Here is a 19,643-nt window from a genome sequence, read left to right as displayed (position 1 = left end):
GAGCCTTGCCTGGCCTGAGCCTTGGTTCCAAGCTAAGTGCAAAGGTCCTACACTTTAATGGCAGGAGGGCCGGGGAGCTGTTGAGGAGGGAGGGGAGAGTGAGGATAGGTGAGGTCAGAGAAATAATGGGCTGGGCTGAGAAGGGCTTTGTTGTAGGCTTCATTAGGACTTTCACTTTTATTCTGAGGGAGACCAGGAAGAACCATTGGAAGTTTTTAGCAAAGGAGCAACATGATCTACTTTAACACAACAGTTAGGATTGGATTTTTAAAACTTGAGAATAGATGGTTGGAGGACAGGGTGGAAGCAGGGAGACTAGTAATGAGGCTGTTGCAGTAATCAGACAAGAGATGATAGTGGCTTGGATCAGGCTGAGAGCAAAGAAAGAGGTGAGAAGTAATTTGTTTCTAGATATATTTTGAAGATGGAGTAGAGATGTTTTTATTATAAATATCAAGGTCATATCTTTAAGTTTTATAAATATCAGTGGAAATATTTTCCCCCTTTTCCCCCTCACCCTGACCTCTGACTTAAAAAAAAAAAGCTTTACCAATAATTAATAATTAGTTTGTATGTATCCTGATTTAGTTAGTACTTTAACCCCCAATTTAGTGAAATTTGCCGCTAATAATTCATAAGTAATATAATCTGACCAGCTTAGGCCGAAAACTCAGCTCATCTTGAGTGTTAATATAAGTTTTAGAAAAGTGCTGTTAGGGCTGGGGGTGGGTGAAATTCCATCTGAGTTGAATTTTATATGGTTTCTTCTTGAGGTTCCTACTAAAGATATTGACTTAGATACTAAGATGTCAGGGTAACCCTTCTTGTTTATAGTTCCTCAGTGTAAGGTCATTGACATCTAGACAGTCTCACAGAACAGAACAATTCATAGTAACACAGTACATGGTGAGGGAATTTGTTTTCCTTTCGGAAAGTCTTCCGCATGCTTCCACTTGCCGTCTGACACTTTATGGTAAACAACTGCTTCACCCTGAGTGCGAGTTATGGTCATCTCACTGAAAAATAAGAGAGTGATATGTTTTAAGAGAGTAATACGTCAGGAAAAAAACTAGCTTCTTTCATTCAGATATAAATTACAAAGGACTGTACTATGCTCGGTGTGTTCTAAGATTATCTGCTAGGCATCTTTGTGTGAATCTGGAATACAGACCTAGCCTGGAATTAAAATAATTATGAAGTAGTTTAAAGTTGAGAGTCTTGACATGTATGTGTGTATGATTGTATTTATACATATTAGAGGTGTTGGTGTGTTAGCATTGATGAGTTATTATGAATTTCTTCCCCACTTTAAACATTTGGTTTTAATCATTGTTTTCCTGTCCTTAAACATTTTGGCCTGCTTTAATTTCCAGCAGCATATCTGGCACTAGATTTCAGTTAATGCCTTGTGAAAAGCAAGCCGTCACAATTGATATGATTGATTTTTGATAATTCTCTGTCAGTAAATATCAGCCTTTGGCTTTTTGCCCTATTTACCCCCATCTTTCAAAGAGGATAAAAGACACAGATTAATTCTGTAACATAATCCCTCTCTCTTCCCTACACACCACAGGAAGAATGTAGTTTTGGTCAAGTTTTGAATATCCATTAAGTACAGTATGTACCTTACTCTTCCTTCTGTTTTTAAATATGTAAATCATTTAGTCAGTTGTTGGTTGTTTTTTTTGTTTTTTAAGTAAATCTGTCCTAATTAAAAGCAAAAAATCTTAAGCTTATATATATCTTTTCGTCTTTTCTGGGCAGAGAGGCAGATGAAGGCTGTAAAAAACCTTTAGAAAGATTGCTGAACATCTGGCAAGAAAGAAGTGTGTATGGCGGCGAGTTCATACAGCAGCTGAAGCTGTCTATGGAGGACTCCAAGAGCCCTCCCCCCAAAGGTAGAAACATCACCACATGTTTACAGCTCTTGGTCTTTGCCTACTTTCGAATCACATATGAAAAGCTGCAGTGGGGGTTGCTGTGAACCACCAGCGATTATATGATTCTTCAGAGAGAGATGATCATAAACGATGGTGAGAATTTATGTAGTGCTTGCAGTGTGTAAGCCTGGTTCTAGTATTCATGCTATTCATCATCTCATATCCTACCTTTTGATCTGTATTCCCCTTGGCACGCTTATGCCTTTCAGAGACTTTCCTTGCACAAGGGAAAGGAACAACAAAATTGTTCAGAGTTATAGCGAACTAGGAAGTACCCTGGGCTAGGATTTTGTCCGAGCCTTGCCGCTAACTGTTATAGGATCTTGGATAAGTCCTTCAGCCCTTATGGAACTTGGTTTCATTAAATATTGATGTGGTTTGGGGACATACTTTTGATGGTTGTCAGCTGCTGTCTAAAATTGGTTTTGGTCCTTATTGAACCCAGAATATTCTGAGGTAGTGTGTTCATGTATGTGTGTGAATTTTACCAAGTCCTTCTTAAAAGCTATGTTATTTTTTTCTTTTAAAGAGGAGTAAGATCAAACGTTACTTGATTCTTTGGCTTCCAGTTAGTTGTGGCTTAATTCTAGCTGGCATGACATGTTTCTAAGCTACAGATCTGATCTGACTGTACACATGCTCATTGCCTGGAGGATCAAGTCCAAATACTAACATAGTATTTAGGACCCTTTATAATGTGAACTACTCTACTTTTCCAGATTCTTCTCCCATTTTCTCACATATACCATATTCTTTGGCCATACCTAGCAATTTCCCCTCTGGATGCTCTGTTGGTACCCCTTCCTTTGCATCTGCTGTTACCTCTGCCTAAAATGTCCTTCTGCCCCTTTTGTGTGGTGAACTTATTCTTTAAGAATGCTACTCACATTCTGACATCTTTGCTAGCTTGTCTGGGCACATGTAACCAATTTCCTCCATCTTCCTCTGGGACTTTGTACATGCCTCTGCAATAGAACTTAACCACAATTAGCATATGTGATAATATCATTCATTCAGCAACTCTTTTTATTGTATACCTTTCATGATCTCTTCCAGGTCTGAGTTTATATGCGTTTTAAGGTGGAGTAACTTTCCTGTGAAACTAGAGGTTAGAGGCTTTCTAAGAATGACATAAGTGCTTTCAGTCTGCAGGTCATTGCTGTTTTACTTGGAATTGATAGAAAACAATTTTGGGATTGGATTGGATTCTGGCAGTGTTTGTGTTGTGTCCTTTGGAAGTATTCTACACAGTGTTGGGGAATTATCCAGCATTCTTTTCTCTCCTCTGACTTGAAGTCCATTGGTAAACAGTGCTGATTTTTTAAAAACACCTTTGGGCAAGTAGGAGAGCTCTGAAAGATGATGTTTGAAGCTAAGTGTTGAATTTCAATTAAACAAGCATTTGCCAAACATATGCTTTGAGTAAACAGCTATGCTAGACAGTATAGGAAAGAGCAAGAGAGGAGTGAGAAATAGTTTTGCCCTCAGGGAGCAGTCAGACAAATTGGGGAATTTGTGGCAGTGCTAGATTTGAAAATAGCTCCATTGGGTTTCTGATTTTTTTTTTTTTTGAGTGTCTAGACATTAACAGCAATAGAGGCAGTATTCCTCTTATGTAGAGGATAATGCTGATATAAAGATAATTTCTCTTTCTCTAGTTTGTAAAGATGAAAACACATATCAAAAGGTTCCAATGTGTCTCAACTAACTCACTCTGTCTTCTCACTGTCTTTTTTGGACCTGAGTTATCAGAATATTTTACACAATCCTTTCAAAATATTGATGAGTTTTCCAGAAGCTTATTTCCAAATTTAAATAGTCCTTTTATATTACAACCTTAATTCAAGGCTAATTCTTTGTCTTCAGACAACTTTACAGAGTTTACTTTTGGAATAAAAAATTTCCTGTGGAGCTGACATTTCTAATGTTGGAGAATGTGTGAGTTTAGGAATTTTGTTTTAGAACTGGAGTTTTCTTGAGTTTGTGTACCTGTAATTTAAAATCTGTGGGGGTTTTTCTTTGTTTTTTCAATCCCAGGTACAAGACCCAGTGATTCTAAAGTTGTCTCTGTATTCTTGGGAATACTCATGCTGTTGCTTGACTGAGTGGAACTTCATTATTTACTTCAGTCCCACGTAAATCACACGGTATCCTATAGTTGCAGGCTTTAGAAAGGAAAGGTAGATACAAAGGAAATAGCATTTATTGAGCACCTATTCAGCACCAGCCCCTCTGCTGGCTGCTTTTCATGTTAATTTATTTTAGATCCTTACAACTACTCTATGTACTAGGTATTATTTTCGTATTTCAGATGAAGATATTAAGACTCGCAAGGGTACAGTAATTTTGTCCAAGTAGATATAATTGATAAGTAGAGAATTCAAACCCAGGTCTGTATAACTTAAAAGCCTATGTTCTTCACACCATAATTTTTCCTTGAAAGCACATGGATTCAGTAGACTTGAATGAGGGTATGAATTCATGAGTAGGTCACACAACTTTCCTGGACCTTAGTATAGTTAGTTTAGCTATTCAGAGCAACGGTTTGAAATCAGACTTCCAGAGTATGAATCCCAGCTCTGTCATTTCCAAGCTGTGTGACCTTGGGCATGGCATTTGACCTCTCTGAGCCTCAGGTTCTCACTGTACAGTATGGCTATTATTATGGCTAGTAATAATACCTCATAGGGTTGTGTGAGGATTACTTGAGATAATGAAGGTAAGATGTTATTAATGTGATCATATGACTTCTATTTGGTACCCCCTCCCAGTTCTAATATCTAATATTCTGAGTTTCTAAATACAAACCAATAGCAAAAGTAGGAGGAGTCATGTTAGTATGTTCAGTCTCCCAGATTTTGTGCAAGGCTGGCGAGCATGGTGGTTAAGAGCACAAGCTCTAGGCTCAGCTTACCAGGTTCAGGTCTGGACCTGGCCATTCAGTTCAGTGAGATGATATGGGTAGAGTGCTTTCAGAACTGTGCCTCAAGTGTCAGCCCTTTGTTGCATATCTTTTTCTCTCTACAAGTAAAGGTAAATGTGCTTTTTAAAGAAAACTCCCTTATTTTGCAGGGAGGGGACAAAGAATGAGGGAGCTCTTGGAAACAGTATTTCCTGATTCTTTTTTCATTATAAAAGTAATATAGAAATGGAAATAAAAACAAAAGTAAACAAATGGGACCTAATGAAACTTAAAAGCTTTTGCACAGCAAAGGAAAACATAAACAAGATGAAAAGACAACCTCAGAATGGGAGAAAATATTTGCAAATGAAGCAACTGATAAAAGGATTAATCTCCAAAATTTACAAGCAGCTCAATATCAAAAAAACAAACAACCCAATCCAAAAATGGGCAGAAGACCTAAACAGACATTTCTCCAAAGAAGATATACAGATTGCCAACAAACACATGAAAAGATGCTCAACATCACTAATCATTAGAGAAATGCAGATCAAAACTACAATGCGGTATCACCTCACACCGGTCAGAATGGCCATCATCAAAAAATCTACAAACAATAAATGCTGGAGAGGGTGTGGAGAAAAGGGAACCCTCTTGCACTGTTGGTGGGAATGTAAATTGATACAGCCACTATGGAGAACAGTGTGGAGGTTCCTTAAAAAACTAAAAATAGAACTACCATATGATCCAGCAATCCCACTGCTGGGCATATACCCTGAGAAAACCATAATTCAAAAAGAGTCATGTACCACAATGTTCCTTGCAGCTCTGTTGACAATAGCCAGGACATGGAAGCACCTAAGTGTCTATCAACAGATGAATGGATAAAAGAAGATGTGGCACATATATACAATGGAATATTACTCAGCCATAAAAAGAAATGAAACTGAGTTGTTGTTTTTTTAAGATTTTCTTTTTTTTTTTTAAATTAATTTATTTATTTTTGACTGTGTTGTGTCTTCGTTTCTGTGCTAAGGCTTTCTCTAGCTGCAGCAAGCAGGGGCCACTCTTCATCGTGTTGCGCGGGCCTCTCACTGTCTCGGCCTCTCTTGTTGCAGAGCACAGGCTCCAGACGCGCAGGCTCAGTAATTGTGGCTCACGGGCCTAGTTTCTCTGCGGCATGTGGGGTCTTCCCAGACCAGGGCTCGAACCCGTGTCCCCTGCATTGGCAGGCAGATTCCCAACCACTGCGCCACTAGGGAAGCCCGAAACTGAGTTATTTGTAGTGAGGTGGATGGACCTATAGACTTATACAGAGTGAAATAAGTCAGGAGGAGAAAAACAAATACCGTGTGCTAACACATATATATGGAATCTAAAAAAAAAAGGTTCTGAAGAACCTAGGGGCAGGACAGGAATAAAGACGCAGACACAGAGAATGGACTTGAGGACACAGGGAAGGGGGAGGGTAAGCTAGGACGAAGTGAGAGAGTGGCGTGGACTTATATATACTACCAAATGTAAAATAGATAGCTAGTGGGAAGCAGCTGCACAGCACAGGGAGATCAGCTCGGTGCTTTGTGACCACCTAGAGGGGTGGGATAGGGAGGGTGGGAGGGAGACACAAGAGGGAGGGGATATGGGGATATATGTATATGTATGGCTGATTCATTTTGTTATAAAGCAGAAACTAACACACCATTGTAAAGCAATTATACTCCAATAAAGATGTTATAAAAAAAGTAATATAAAATCTGTGGGGGGAGTTTCCTTATTTTCTTTTTTCAATCCTAGAAATTTCAAGTGGATTATTTAGAAGATCCAGCTTTACGGGTAGATGACTGCATTTTGTAATGTGATTTGGGATCCTTCAGGCTAACTTTTTGCCTTAAAATTAGTTTCACAGCCTGCCATAGTGTCTGAAATTCTATCAGAGGTCTCTAAGAGGCATACCATAAACCCTTAGGTAACCAGATTACTTGAAGGTTAGCTAGTACAAGGCCCAGTGAAGACACAGGGATGTGTTGAAGGATAGAACAGAAGGTGTGCAATAAGGACAGAAGGTTTTCGGTCCCTGTAGTGTTTGCCCTGCCTATAAACAGAGTGGTTGAGGAAGTGAAAAAAGGAGTGAGTGTAACACCTGTGGTCAGAGCAGAATTGATAGTGGAAGGTACCTGATGTGAAGTTCAGACACAGGAACAGGACTGGCAGATTTCCCGGGTCATTTTAATGGTTGTCCGACTTGATTGAGAATTCTGGGCCTTCTCGCTGCTAATTCTGTACACATGAGCAGGGGAGAGTCTGGTTTGTGTAAAGGGAAGCAGGGATAGTCATTTCCGGCACAGCACTAGGACCTTGCAGTCGCTATGCTTCCTCTGCCTTCAAGAAGTTTCAGACTCAGGTGTGTTGACACTTTCCTGGGTATAATAGCGATGTAAAGGAATAAGACACTTGCTGTTTCGATCAGAGAGGTAAGGCCTGTGCCTGCCAGTTGCCACGAAAGTGGCAAGGGCCCAGCGCTTTCAAAGAGAGGCCCCGATGCTGTGGGGGCTGGAGGGAGAGAATGACAGTCTGAAGGGAGTGCTCAATGTGGTTCTGCCGTTACCATCACCAAGGAGACTTTGAACTTAAGTGGCCTTTTCAGGGTTTTGAGTAGAGGCATGATGGGGTGAGAGCTCAGCTCTAGGAAGATGGTGTAGTCTAAGTTGCAAGAGTGACTAGAAGAGGCAGAGAGCCCAGATAGGACAGCGGTCTGGACAAGGCTTGCGAAAGGACAGGTGGCTGATAAGAGGCTTTGGGAAGGAGCAGAAAGAGGATGTAAGGAAGAATTCCTCACAATTGTGGAATCTGCCAGAAGTTGGGACTTTGGGAAAGATTCCACTGTTCTCCAAGGCATTGTACCTGGAAGATGGGGCCAGTGGCAGTGTTCATAATGGTAGTAGTTAGCTCAGGAAAGGAGCCTTGTGGGGGAAATGATGAATAATTTATTTCCAGTAGGTCCTCTAGTGGAGATACGAGAGAACTGGAAAAGTAGGATGATAACGGTTACCTCCTGTTATACCCTCTTCCATCAGGATGGCGAAGGACAGAAATGGCCCTAAAATTGTCATCAGTTTGATTTTGGTTTTGCATTGCTAGAAGTGAGTGGCAGCATGAAGTGGTAAAAAGAACTCCAGATTAGGAGACAGAAGCTTTTTGCTGTAGGACCCAGACTTAGACTAATGAGCTCTCTGGCTTTGGACACACCACAGCCGGTGGGCCTTGATATTCTCATGAAAAATGAGGTGGGGAGCAGTGGGGAAAGCAAATACATAGGTCTGCCTAAGGCCTTCCAGTGCCAAAATTCAGTGATTCTGAGTGTCCTGAGATGTTCAGTGATGTGTGGTTTTTATATATAATAATTTCTGGATGAGAGTTGGAAAACTGAAGGATTCAAGTTTTATATTTTTTTCTACCTTCTTTAGTGTTTAACAATTATTTATTGAGCATTCTTCTAGGTGTTTGGAAGTAAACAGAACAATACTGTAAATTTTTTTTTTTTTGCTCTTATGCTTACATTCTCTAGTGGCTACTCATCAAACATGGCCACTTTGATGCTGTAATGGCTAAATGTTTACACAAGTCATACCACACACTACACATTAATTAGGCAGCCACTGTGTGCAAAGTACTGTTAGATATTTCATATGCAGATTATATCCTTATAGATTTTCTGTTTGAAAAATAACAGCCATCCTTGCTTTGCATAGGAGTGCAGGACTGTAAAAATGACCATTCAAGCTGAAACCGTACAGAGTGATCTTAATAATCAATGGGAAAAATTACAGTTATTCTGTGACTTAAAATTTTTTATCGAAGAATTAAAAACTCACTGTTGATTACAATTGTATAGGAAAACAAAAAAATAGTAAAATTAAGACTTATTTAGCACGCTGTAACATAAATTAGAAACACTGTGAGTTAAAGTGTTTATTTCTCTGTAACAAACTTACTAAGAGCGGTTTGAACAAAGCTTGTTGCATCTTTTCCATCTTTGTCATACTCCTTCCTAAATGTGGATCAGCTTCCAACATTCTATCCTTTGTGCTTTCAGTGTTGTGAAGTGTATCAGAGTTCCTTTAAAGTGAAGTTTTTTGTCAGCATCACTTCCTCTGGGACATTGTCATCCTTTTCATCACAGCCACATTCTTCAGTTATGTTGATGAGTTGACCTTCACTAAATTCCTCTGGCTGCGAATCCAGCGTCTCCAGAAGAGCACGGCAGTGCCGGCATCCCCACAGCCAGCTGTTTCTTCTACAGCCCCATTTGTGTTCCACGCAAACTTCATTTCCAGCGTTAACTTTCGTCTTAGTTTCTTTGCTGCTCTTTCATCTTTGTCAGTCAGTTCTCTGTTTTGATTATTTATTTTTATAAAATGTCACGTGGATTTTGTCACTGGGAGACTAACAACACAACTAAACACTTTGTTGTTTGTGTGTGAACTGAATAACGGAGGTGCAGTAACCAATTACTGACCTTGGGAGAAGTGATGCAGTCACTAATCATGATGCATTTCTATTATTTAAGTGATGATTTGTGGACTAAAGTTAGCAGCGAGGGTTTGTTGTTTATGCAATTACACAGAGTAAATATGCCATGGTAACTGAAATTTGAACTCTGTTGTTGGGGGAATAGTGTCATTTAACCAAACTGTGGTAATAAATCTGTGCATAATAGAACAGTGCAAAGACAGGACTGCCGGTAATGCAAATGCTGCTGTTTCTCTTCGTTAGTAGAACAAACAAAAACATTAAGAAAAAATAAAATCCACAATATTGACTTGACTTTCACGTCAAACATAGCCTGGTCAGTTAATATGTAAGGTAGAGAACAGGAACTACATCCTGGGTTCCAGAAGAAAATGTTGAATCAAGCAGGAAGTGTACATGATTCTGTTTGTATCTCACAGAGTTCTGAGGCAGGTGCATGGTGACCCTCATTTGACAGATGAGGTGGAAATTGTGTGATGCTAAGTAAGTTGAATTCAGTGGAAAGAGCGCAGATTTTGAAATCATACCATTACATGAGTTATTTAGCCTCTCTGGGTCTTCATTTTCTCATCTCTAAAGTGGAGATACTATTGTACATCTTAGAATTGTTGGAGGGATCAAATGTAAAGAAGCTATTGCAGTGCCTGGCACATGTTAGGCATCCAATAGTTTCTTTACTTTCCAAACCTGAATTTCTCATTTAGATTTATGTCCCTCAGTTGTTTGGCATTTATTTTGTATTGTCCAATTTAATGCAAAAGGAATGATTTTGGAGTTAACACATCTGTCGTAACAATTTAAAAGCACGTGGTACGGATAATAAAAAAATGTAACCTGCTAGCCTCAGAAGTGGTTAATTTTAAAATGGTGACTTATGTAATTTCTCTCAGTAATATGTCATAATGCTCAGGAATGGTTATTTTAAATTTTAAGGTATAACTAGGTTTGTTTTGTTCTTAAAGGGATAGTTTAAAGGATGTTTGTTTTTAGAGCTTTTGACACAATTTTATTGCTGGGTCTCTCTACTACTTATTTTCTGAAGTGACCCTGGAAAGCGTAAAGTATCTCATTTTGTACACGGTATATTCCCTACAGACCCTTGCACACAACAGCTTGCTTCATTACACGTTACATTTTCTGATGAGGTTTCGTACCTTTTTACTTCTCCTATTAACTTTTTTTTTTTTTAAGATAATGACGTTTTTAATGAAATGTGTTAGTTTGGTAAATTTCACTTTTAGATGCTTTTTTTCAGTAGTATTTTTCCAGTGAGTCAATCTGAGATGACAGACTGAGGCCATTTTGACTCTTTTCAGTAATGTAGAGAATGACCACCAATTGAAAATAAGTGGCTTAAAGGTTAATGTTAAGCTATCTCTGGAAGTGTACACCCCTTCTACCCTTTCTTACTTGCAACCCATTGTGCATAGCATTTGACTCTTACCTGTACAGGCTGTGGTGATGCAAATTTGTCACTTTTTTCTTTCCTCTAGCAACAGAGGAGAAGAAATCTCTAAAGCGAACTTTTCAGCAAATACAAGAGGAGGAGGATGACGACTACCCTGGAAGCTACTCTCCCCAAGATCCTTCTGCAGGACCCCTCTTGGTATGTCTTGACCCCCAGAGAGTAGGGCGGAGTGGCTTGAAGTGACCTCTAGTTGAAGATTCTGGCCACAGGGTGGCGCCAGTGACCAATAGTATGGAATCACCAGAGGGCAGCTCTTGGCACTGGGTGCAAGATCCACCTAATGAAGCTTGCCAGACAGCAGGCTGATTTTGTCTCTGCACGCCCTGAATCTGGGATGGACTTGTAAGAGTACTTGGATTTGGGTTTTTTCACTCCTAGAAATTGAAACTATTCTTTAAAAAAATAGACTTTTGTAAAGGGGTAATGTTACAAAGGCATTCAAAAGTCCTCTACCATCGCTTGTCTCCAATAGCACGGCTGTTTCTTATAAGTAAACAACATATTAGTTTCTAAGGACAGTCTGTGTAGCAGTAGCAAATTTACTACACTATAACCTATTTAAATATTAAAACAGGGAGCTAGCACTTATTGAGTTTTTAGCCGTGTATCTGCATTGTTTGACCCTTTGTGTAAGTTAGTTCATGAACTCTGTGTGGTTGGTTTTAGCTGTTTGTTTATGTAGTTATTCATTTACAGTCAAAGGAAGTGAGGCTCAAGGAGACAGATTAAGTAACTTGCCCAGTGTTCTAATTGAATCTGGGTCTGACTGACTGCAGAGCCCATGCTCTTTTCACTGAGTTGCACTGCCTCTCATTTTGCCTAAAACAGCTTTATTTTATTACACGTGGGAGTGTTTAAGGCTTGTGTAAATAGGAAGCATGTCTGATCTGTGTTACGTTAAAATGTTGAATTAGTCCGGGGGGTCAAATGAAAGCAGTGTTAGGCCATATATCTTTGCATTTAAAAACTTTCAAGAGAACAGCCTGAATTACCAACTTTCAGGATAACCTGACTACCATCTACATGGTAGCCTTAGGGTCATTATGGACTAGCTAACCTGTCAGCACCGTGTGTTTCCTGACAATTAAAAAAAACCCTTTCTGGTATTTACAGAAGATGCATTCTTGGTTTGCTCTTCTTGCTTTTCTTCCCTCTTTGTTTGTAACTAATGAGCTTGACACAGTTAATTTTGGGAGTGACTGCCCAAATCAAAAATGTCATCTTTGTGATATTCATTTTGTAGTGCAAATTCAAGAAAGAATTGAAGTTGGTAGTGTCATTTCATTTAATCAGTCAACACATAAATTGCTAAGCATTTGACATGTATACTTTTATTCTAAACTGGAGGCCATTCTGTACCAGCGATCATGCATCCTTTGAAACTAAACAGTATGAACCAGACTCCATTTTCTTAAGTTGCCAAAAACATGTTCTTTAAAAAAATTCTTTTTCACAGTTATGTAGAATTTCTTTTGTGTTCTACCATGGACTTAGAAAAATTATGTACATTCTCTTAGAATTTGTATCATTGACTTCAGTATACACTCTGGGATAAGAGCAATGATTTTTTTAAACGTCAGGGATGATCATATTTAGAATTTGCCTCCACCTTGTTTAACTCCAGCTAAGTTTCTTTACACCCCATATCCCCATATGTCTTAATGGATAGTGTTGTTTGTGTTTTCATTGTACAGACTGAGGAACTAATCAAAGCTTTGCAGGACCTGGAAAATGCTGCATCAGGGGATGCTACTGTCCGACAGAAAATTGCTTCTTTACCCCAGGAAGTGCAAGATGTTTCTCTTTTGGAAAAAATAACAGGTGAGAAGGTAGTTTGGGTGAAAGATGAGGGGAGAGAGACATATCTCCAATGCATCAAACCCCAGGACATGCTTATGTCTGCAAATACAGACCTTCCACATGGTGTTGGGTTCTCTGTCATCTTGGGATTTGCAAACATAACTCACATGCTGAACAAAGAAGCTGCTGGAATAGTCCGAGCTTGAATAGTGACTCTAGGAATTATTTCAGAAATGCTAGCATGCTACAGCCTGTGGTACTCAGTACAAGTAAGGTCTTTTGAAACCACAGTGCAAATTATGTGTGCGGGGGGCAGACGGGGGGAAGGCATTAAACTCATGACCCTTTCCAAAAAAAAAAAATTGTGATTCAGTGCTGTGACTTCTACATTGTCCACTGACATACCCCATAGGTGATAGTGCCTTCAGTGCCAAGAACTCCAGGTTTGTATTGTTAGTCATGTCATTTTGCCCTCTTGATGATCACCCCCAATTAAACAGGGAGGGGCAGTTGGCATTTTCCCGCTTTATGCGTGGGCTGTTGAGAGGAAGGAGTGAAGTGCGAACTCATGTAGAGTATGCTCTGCGCCAGGTGCTTCTGCCAGCCTAGGCTGCAGAGCCTGTGTTCTTCCCGTTACAAAAGCTCGAACCTTTTGTTCCACTCTCGTCCGAGGGCCACCATTTTCTCCTTCCAGTCCCTTACCTTGGCTGCTTCACTCATTTCCTCCATATCCATTTAAAGGAAATCAAGGTTACTCATGAAATACTCCTTCACTCAACAGACATTTGAGGCACCCCATGTGGCATCTGCTCTAGGGGCCGCACCCACATCCCATCACAGGTTAAGTGCCCCAAAGGAAAGGAAAGCCAGAGGTGTGGGGGTGGAGGCGCTGTTCCAAAAGTGCCCAGGGAGGTCTTCCTGATGAGATGGGCTTTGATCAGAGCCCCCCCCCCCCGGCCCCATGAAGAAGCAAGCTGTGAGGAGACCTAAGGGAAGGCAGTGCCCCCCAGGTGGAGGGAGCGGTACCCGGCAAGACCTTCAGGCAGGAGTGTGCTTAGTTGGAGAAGACGACACGGAGGCCTCTTGGGCTTGCTCTCTCTACTGCCACCATCCCTCACCCCAACAATTAAACCCACTGGATTTAACAGCCTGTTGATGCCACAGTCTGTCAATCTTTCCACCTTTTCCCAGCCTTTACTCCCCTTATGGCCTCGTTTTCTTCATTACTCAGCTTGGAGTTGTTACACTTAGAGTCTTTATAATCACTCTCTCACACACACCCTCAGTCCCTTTTGCTGTTTTTTCCCTTCACTCTAGTCTCGTGGCAAAACCCCAACTTTTCTCCTGGTTAAATCCAACTTTGTTGTTGTTATAAGGACCACCTCATTTATTCTTACTGTCAGAATCACAATCTGCAAAATTGGAAGCAAATTAATATAAAACTAGCAGTGTATATAATTTCATTTGTTTTCACTGATTTAAAGGATTTATATGGCTTTTAAAAATTATTTATTTTGATTTTTAATTATGGTGAACTACATCTAACAAAATTCACCGTCTTAACCATTCTTAAGTGTGCCACTCAGAAGTGTTAAGTACATTCACGTTGTGCAACCAATTTCAAGAACTCTCTTCATCTTGCAGAACTGAAGCTCTATACCATTAAATAACAACTCATTTCCCCCACCCCAGCTCCTGGCGGTCACCGTTCACAACTGAATGTGGCTGGGCAAAACAAATAAACACTGGCTCACTTCTCTTCCTATTTCTGTGGATGAGCATGCTGTTTTCTAAAGCAGCCCCTCTGCCTGTTAGACCTATTCCTTCTCACCTACTCAAGAACACTGCTCCAACAATTCTCCCCTTTTCTCCTGCATCTCCAGTTTTTTTTTCCCCTTTACTGGATCATTCTCCATAGCATAAAAACGTGTATTTTTTTCCCCATTTGGGAAAAATTTTTTTCTTGACCCATATCTTCCTCCAGCTACCATCTCATTTCTCTGTTCTTTATAGCAAAACATTCTAATATAGATCGCCAGTGCTCATCTGTCTCCATCCGTGCCCCGTACCCCGCCCGTCTGCCCGTTTTCTTTTGGTTCCACATCACTGACTCTGCTCTTATTAGTGTTGCTGGTGACTTCCATATTGCTGAAATTCAGTGGTGAATTTTTTGCCCAATCTTAACTTGATCTCAGTAACATTTGGCCCAGTTGATCATTTCTTCTTCCTGAAAATACTTTCTCACTTGGTGTGGTAGACAGAATAATGATCCGCCAAAATGTCCATGTCCTAATCCTCAGAACCTGTGAATATATTATCTTATATAGGAAAAGGGACTTTGTGGATGTGACTGAGTTAAGGATCTTGAGGTGGAGAGATTATCCTGGCTTAGTCAAGTGGGCCCGGTCCTTATAAGAGGGAGGTAGGAGGGCAAGAGTCAGAGGAGCTGTGACTGTGGAAGCAGAAGTTAGAGAGATGCATTTTGAAGATGGAGGAAGGGGCCATGATAATGAATATTAAGACAATCCATTTATGTTGTTTTAAGCCACCAGGTTTGTGGTGATATGTTAGAGCAGCAGGAGGAAGCTGGGACTGCATATTCTCCTAGCATTCCTCCCCTCTCTCTGATTGTGTCTTTTCAGTCTCCTTTGCTGGTTTCTTCCCTTCTCCTTCACCTCTTAATTTTGAGTAATTAGCCCTCTTTCCTAGTTAGTTTCACTGACAGTTCCTCTCATTCTGTTCGATGACTTTAAATAACAATTTTTATGCTAATGATCCCCTAATTTATATCTCTAGTGTTGACCTGTCCCTTGAACTTGAGACCCATATATCCAGCCTCCTGCTCAGTGTTACTATTTGGATAGCTCGAAAGACATTTCAGATTTGACCTGTCCGAAACCAAACTTCTCATCTTCCCTCCAAAATTTCTCTCACGGTCTTCCATCTCAGTAGATGACCCCCTCATAATTCCTGTTGATCTGGGCTACAACTTGTATCTGACACCTTGTTACCACCTCCACTGCTGCCACCTGGTGAGAGTCACCACCTTCACTTGAATTATCACAGTACCCTCCTATCTGCTCTCCCTGCTGCCTGCTTGTCCCCCAGTCATCTTTCTGTCGTCAACATAGTAACCAGAGTGATCTGCTAAAATGGAAGTTGGATCGTGTCCCCCCTCTGCTCAGAACACTCTAGTCATATGGGTTCCTTGCTAGGCACTTTCCCCTCCAAAGGCCTTTGTACTTGGCTGTTTCCTCTGCCTGGAATGATCTTCCCCAGATAGTCACATGGCTTGTTCTCTCACTACCTCCAGCCCTTGGTTTCTGTATCACCTCAGTGAAGCCTACCCTGGCTACCTTTTTTCTTTTTTTTTCCTTTGGCTGCATTGGGTCTTTGTTGCTGTGCACAGGCTTTCTCTAGTTGCAGCAAGTGGGGGCTACTCTTCGTTGTAGTGTGCGGGCTTCCGTTGCGGTGGCTTCTCTTGTTGCGGAGCTCAGGCTCTAGGTGCGCGGTCTTCAGTAGTTGCAGCATGCGGGCTCAGTAGTTGTGGCACGTGAGCCCTAGAGCACACGGGCTTCAGTAGTTGCAGTGGGTGGGTTCAGTAGTTGCAGTGTACGGGCTTCAGTAGTTGTGGCGTGCAGGCTCAGTAGTTGTGGCTCACAGGCTCTAGAGCTCAGGCTCAGTAGTTGCCGTGCCCGGGCTTAGTTGCTCCGTGGCATGTGGGATCGTCCCGGACCAGGGGTCGAACCCGTGTCCCCTGCATTGGCAGGCGGATTCTTTTTTTTTTTTTTTTTTTTGTGGTACATGGGCCTCTCACCGTTGTGGCCTCTCCCGCCACGGAGCACAGGCTCCGGACACGCAGGCTCAGCGGCCATGGCTCACGGGCCCAGCCGCTCCGCAGCATGTGGAATCTTCCTGGACCGGGGCACGAACCCACGTGGCAGGCGGATTCTTAACCACTGCGCCACCAGGGAAGTCCCTGGCTACCTTATTTAAAATTGCCTTCTTCCCTCTGAATGCCCCATTTTTCCTCCTTTGCCTTATTTTTCTGTAGAGTTCTTATCTTCAGCTGGTGAATAACTAAAATATAGTGTATTACTTATTTCTCTTCCTCCCTGAGATTGTAAACTTGCAGGCAGAGAGTTTTTGTCCTTTGTGTTACCTTTTGACTCAGAGCCTAGAACAGTGTTGGACACACAATAGGAGCCCACATGTTCGTGAGGCTAATTGGAAGATTTGGAGTGTAAAATTTGATTGGAGTGAGTTTAGTGACAGCAGTAGGGGAGGAGGTGGGTACCAGGAGGATAGACAGCTCTCTTGAGAAGTTCTGCTTTAAGAGGATCAGGGATGTGGAGCAATAGCTAGAGAGTGACACACAGAAGATAGAGCAGCGTGTGTGTGCTGGTGGGGTGCTTCTGGAGGGAGAGAAGTTGATGAGGCATGGGGAAACGCAGGGGACAGACCCAGAAACTTGAGTCTTGGAGTAAGCAGGAGGGGGTGGGATGCCCACGCGCAAGTGAAGGGCTGGCCAAAAGAGGCACACAGCCCTCGTCTGTGTGGCTGGGAGGGTAGACAGAGCATGTGAGGACAGCCACAGGTAAGTTCTTCGAAGTGAGCATCTCGCTGCTACGTTTTGGCTGCATATTCTTCTATAGCTCATAAAACTATTGCAGCTTCTTTTTCTGGTTTGTAATTATTTGTGTGAATGAATTATTTCCTTTGTACACTTCTTGGAGTGTAAAAGAATTGGTTTTGTTTATTTATTTTAATCTCAAAAATTAGTGTTTTCCTTGCCATTTTCTGCCACAGGCACTTACACATTTTAATGAATTAACCATTACAAACAATAGCTAAGCAGTGACAAAGCTAAAGCAGCCCACCCGCCCCAGCAGCTCAGTCCCAGGCCGCACCGCCAGTCTAGAAGAGTAAGTGTCCCGTCTGCTCCACCCTCCACGGCTGACGATGTCTCTTTCCTTTGTGTTCTCTTTGGCTCAGTGCTCCTCCACCAAGAACATCCTGTTGTTTCCCTGCCCCCAAGGAGCATAGAAGTACCTGATCTTTGACATCAGGCCTAATTTGGAATCCCTCAACAGTCCATCTTCCAGTATTCACATAGAGAAGGCATCTAAAAGTCAGGCAGACTGTTTGCCAGAGAAACTGTGTTGGAATTCTTAAATCCCGGTTAACGTATGACAGTGCTGAGGTCTCTCACCTTGTCGACCTGTATTCATAGGAAGCACTGGATCTGTATCACTGTGTAACTCACTTTGAGTTTGTCCCATGGAACTACTGGAATCTCTAGTGCTTTGTTTCAAAGCACCGATCTCTCTCGATCCTTTAAGGCCTTTTTAAAATGAGGTATACCTGCTTAAAAATTTTAATCTCACCATAACCACACGTAATTAATTACATCACTTCTTTGAAATACAAATAGTCCTTTGTCTTTTCTTATTTCCTAATGTTGAGCCTTGTTCACCCCTTCTTTCCAAGGATACCCTTTCTTTGATTCTTCTGCACAGTTTTTTCCCCAAACAATGAGTTGCAACCCATTAATTGGACCTGAAATCAGTCTGGTAGATAATGACCAACATTTTTTTTTTTTTTATGGGTTAGAAGATAGAACACCCTGCACATACTAAGGAAAGTATTGTTTTATGAAACTTCTGTTTCTTTTATTTTTGTGTATTTATATAAAGTATTTCTCAGCGTGGGTCGCATTTGAAAGCTTCTTATCAGACCCTATATTTTGTTAAATAGAAGAAGAGGTTTAAGGCTTACATAGTTTAAGAAGTAGAATCCTATAGGTCCATTTTATAGATGTGGTTTTGAGTCTCAGCTCCTCAGCAAAGAACCTGCTACTGAACCTGTCACTTTTGTTAAGTCTTAGTTTCCACACCCAAGAAATGAGTGCTTGCTTTTGTATTTCAGAGGGATATACAAAGAATATTTAATGAAATAATATGAATGAAAGCACCTTTGAAATTCTCAGAGGCAGGGAAATATTATTTCACAAATGACCTTAAATATCTCTTTCTGTTTATTTGTAGAGCTTTTGTTGCTATAGATATTTATATTTATTCATTTTTTGGTAGAAGCGTTTAGAAATCATTTACCAGATTCCCCTCTTTGTACAATTGCCTCACTTCAGGTAATTCAGAAATGTCCCATCTTGTTGACAGGAGTGAGTACCTTTGGATTTCTCTGTCAGCCAGTCCATTGTTTGTCTACAGGTTCTGGCCTGTTCTTGGACTTGAATGTTAGGGGAGAAACTAACCTCCCCCAGAAATGTTTGCAATTATGCCTGTGTCATTGTATATTGTCTCTCTTTTTTTTGGTCTCATTTGTACTTAGACAAAGAGGCAGCTGAACGTCTTTCAAAAACAGTAGATGAAGCATGTCTGTTACTAGCCGAATATAACGGGCGCCTGGCGGCAGAACTGGAAGACCGACGCCAGCTGGCTCGGATGTTGGTGGAGTACACCCAGAACCAGAAAGATGTTTTGTCAGAAAAGGAGAAAAAACTAGAAGTGAGTACATTGCAAGGCAGACCCAAACTTCCCAAGTTTCCCTTCCTGCAACCCACATTAGGAGGTTTTTATTATGCCTTAAATAACATGTTTTTTTTTCTTTTTAAAAAAATTCATGAGATGAGAACATCCATCAGATTTTTTTTTTTAATTAATTAATTTATTTATTTTTGACTGCGTTGCATCTTCATTGCTGCGCGCTGGCTTTCTCTAGTTGGCGGCGAGCGGGGGCCACTCTTCATTGTAGTGCGCGGACTTCTCATTGCGGTGGCTTCTCTTGTTGTGGAGCACAGGCTTTAGGCACGCGGGCTTCAGTAGTTGTGGCTCGCGGGCTCTAGAGCGCAGGCTCAGTAGTTGTGGCACACGGGCTTAGCTGCTCCTTATCAGATATTGTAATTATCTGAACCTAGTTAAAAATCAAAGTCATGTTTTTATATGTCCAGGAAAGAACAAATGGAAATGCAGAAAACAAACAA

The 19,643-nt window shown here is 41.1% G+C and overlaps 1 protein-coding gene across 27 annotated transcripts in view; it reads left to right on the top strand.

The window, feature by feature from the left end:
• RPRD1B (regulation of nuclear pre-mRNA domain containing 1B) overlaps positions 1–19,643 on the top strand; it is a 76,968-nt gene that overhangs the window by 11,753 nt on the left and 45,572 nt on the right. For 26 of the 27 annotated variants that reach the window (XR_007472377.1, XR_007472374.1, XR_007472370.1 and 23 more), the window contains exons 3-6: positions 1,765–1,898; positions 10,866–10,978; positions 12,535–12,661; positions 18,992–19,167. Coding sequence is in view for 6 of the 27 variants with exons in the window: in XM_049699994.1 (XP_049555951.1) it covers positions 1,765–1,898; positions 10,866–10,978; positions 12,535–12,661; positions 18,992–19,167 (550 nt within the window). In the remaining 21 variants the exon portion in view is untranslated. The remainder of the gene's footprint in view (positions 1–1,764; positions 1,899–10,865; positions 10,979–12,534; positions 12,662–18,991; positions 19,168–19,643) is intronic. The other variant, XM_049699995.1, reaches the window with a different exon arrangement.

Source organism: Orcinus orca, chromosome 16 (genome assembly GCF_937001465.1).
Source record: "Orcinus orca chromosome 16, mOrcOrc1.1, whole genome shotgun sequence".
Lineage (NCBI taxonomy): Eukaryota > Metazoa > Chordata > Mammalia > Artiodactyla > Delphinidae > Orcinus > Orcinus orca.
Note: the sequence above shows the minus strand (reverse complement) of the source record. Positions and strands in the feature narration are given on the sequence as shown.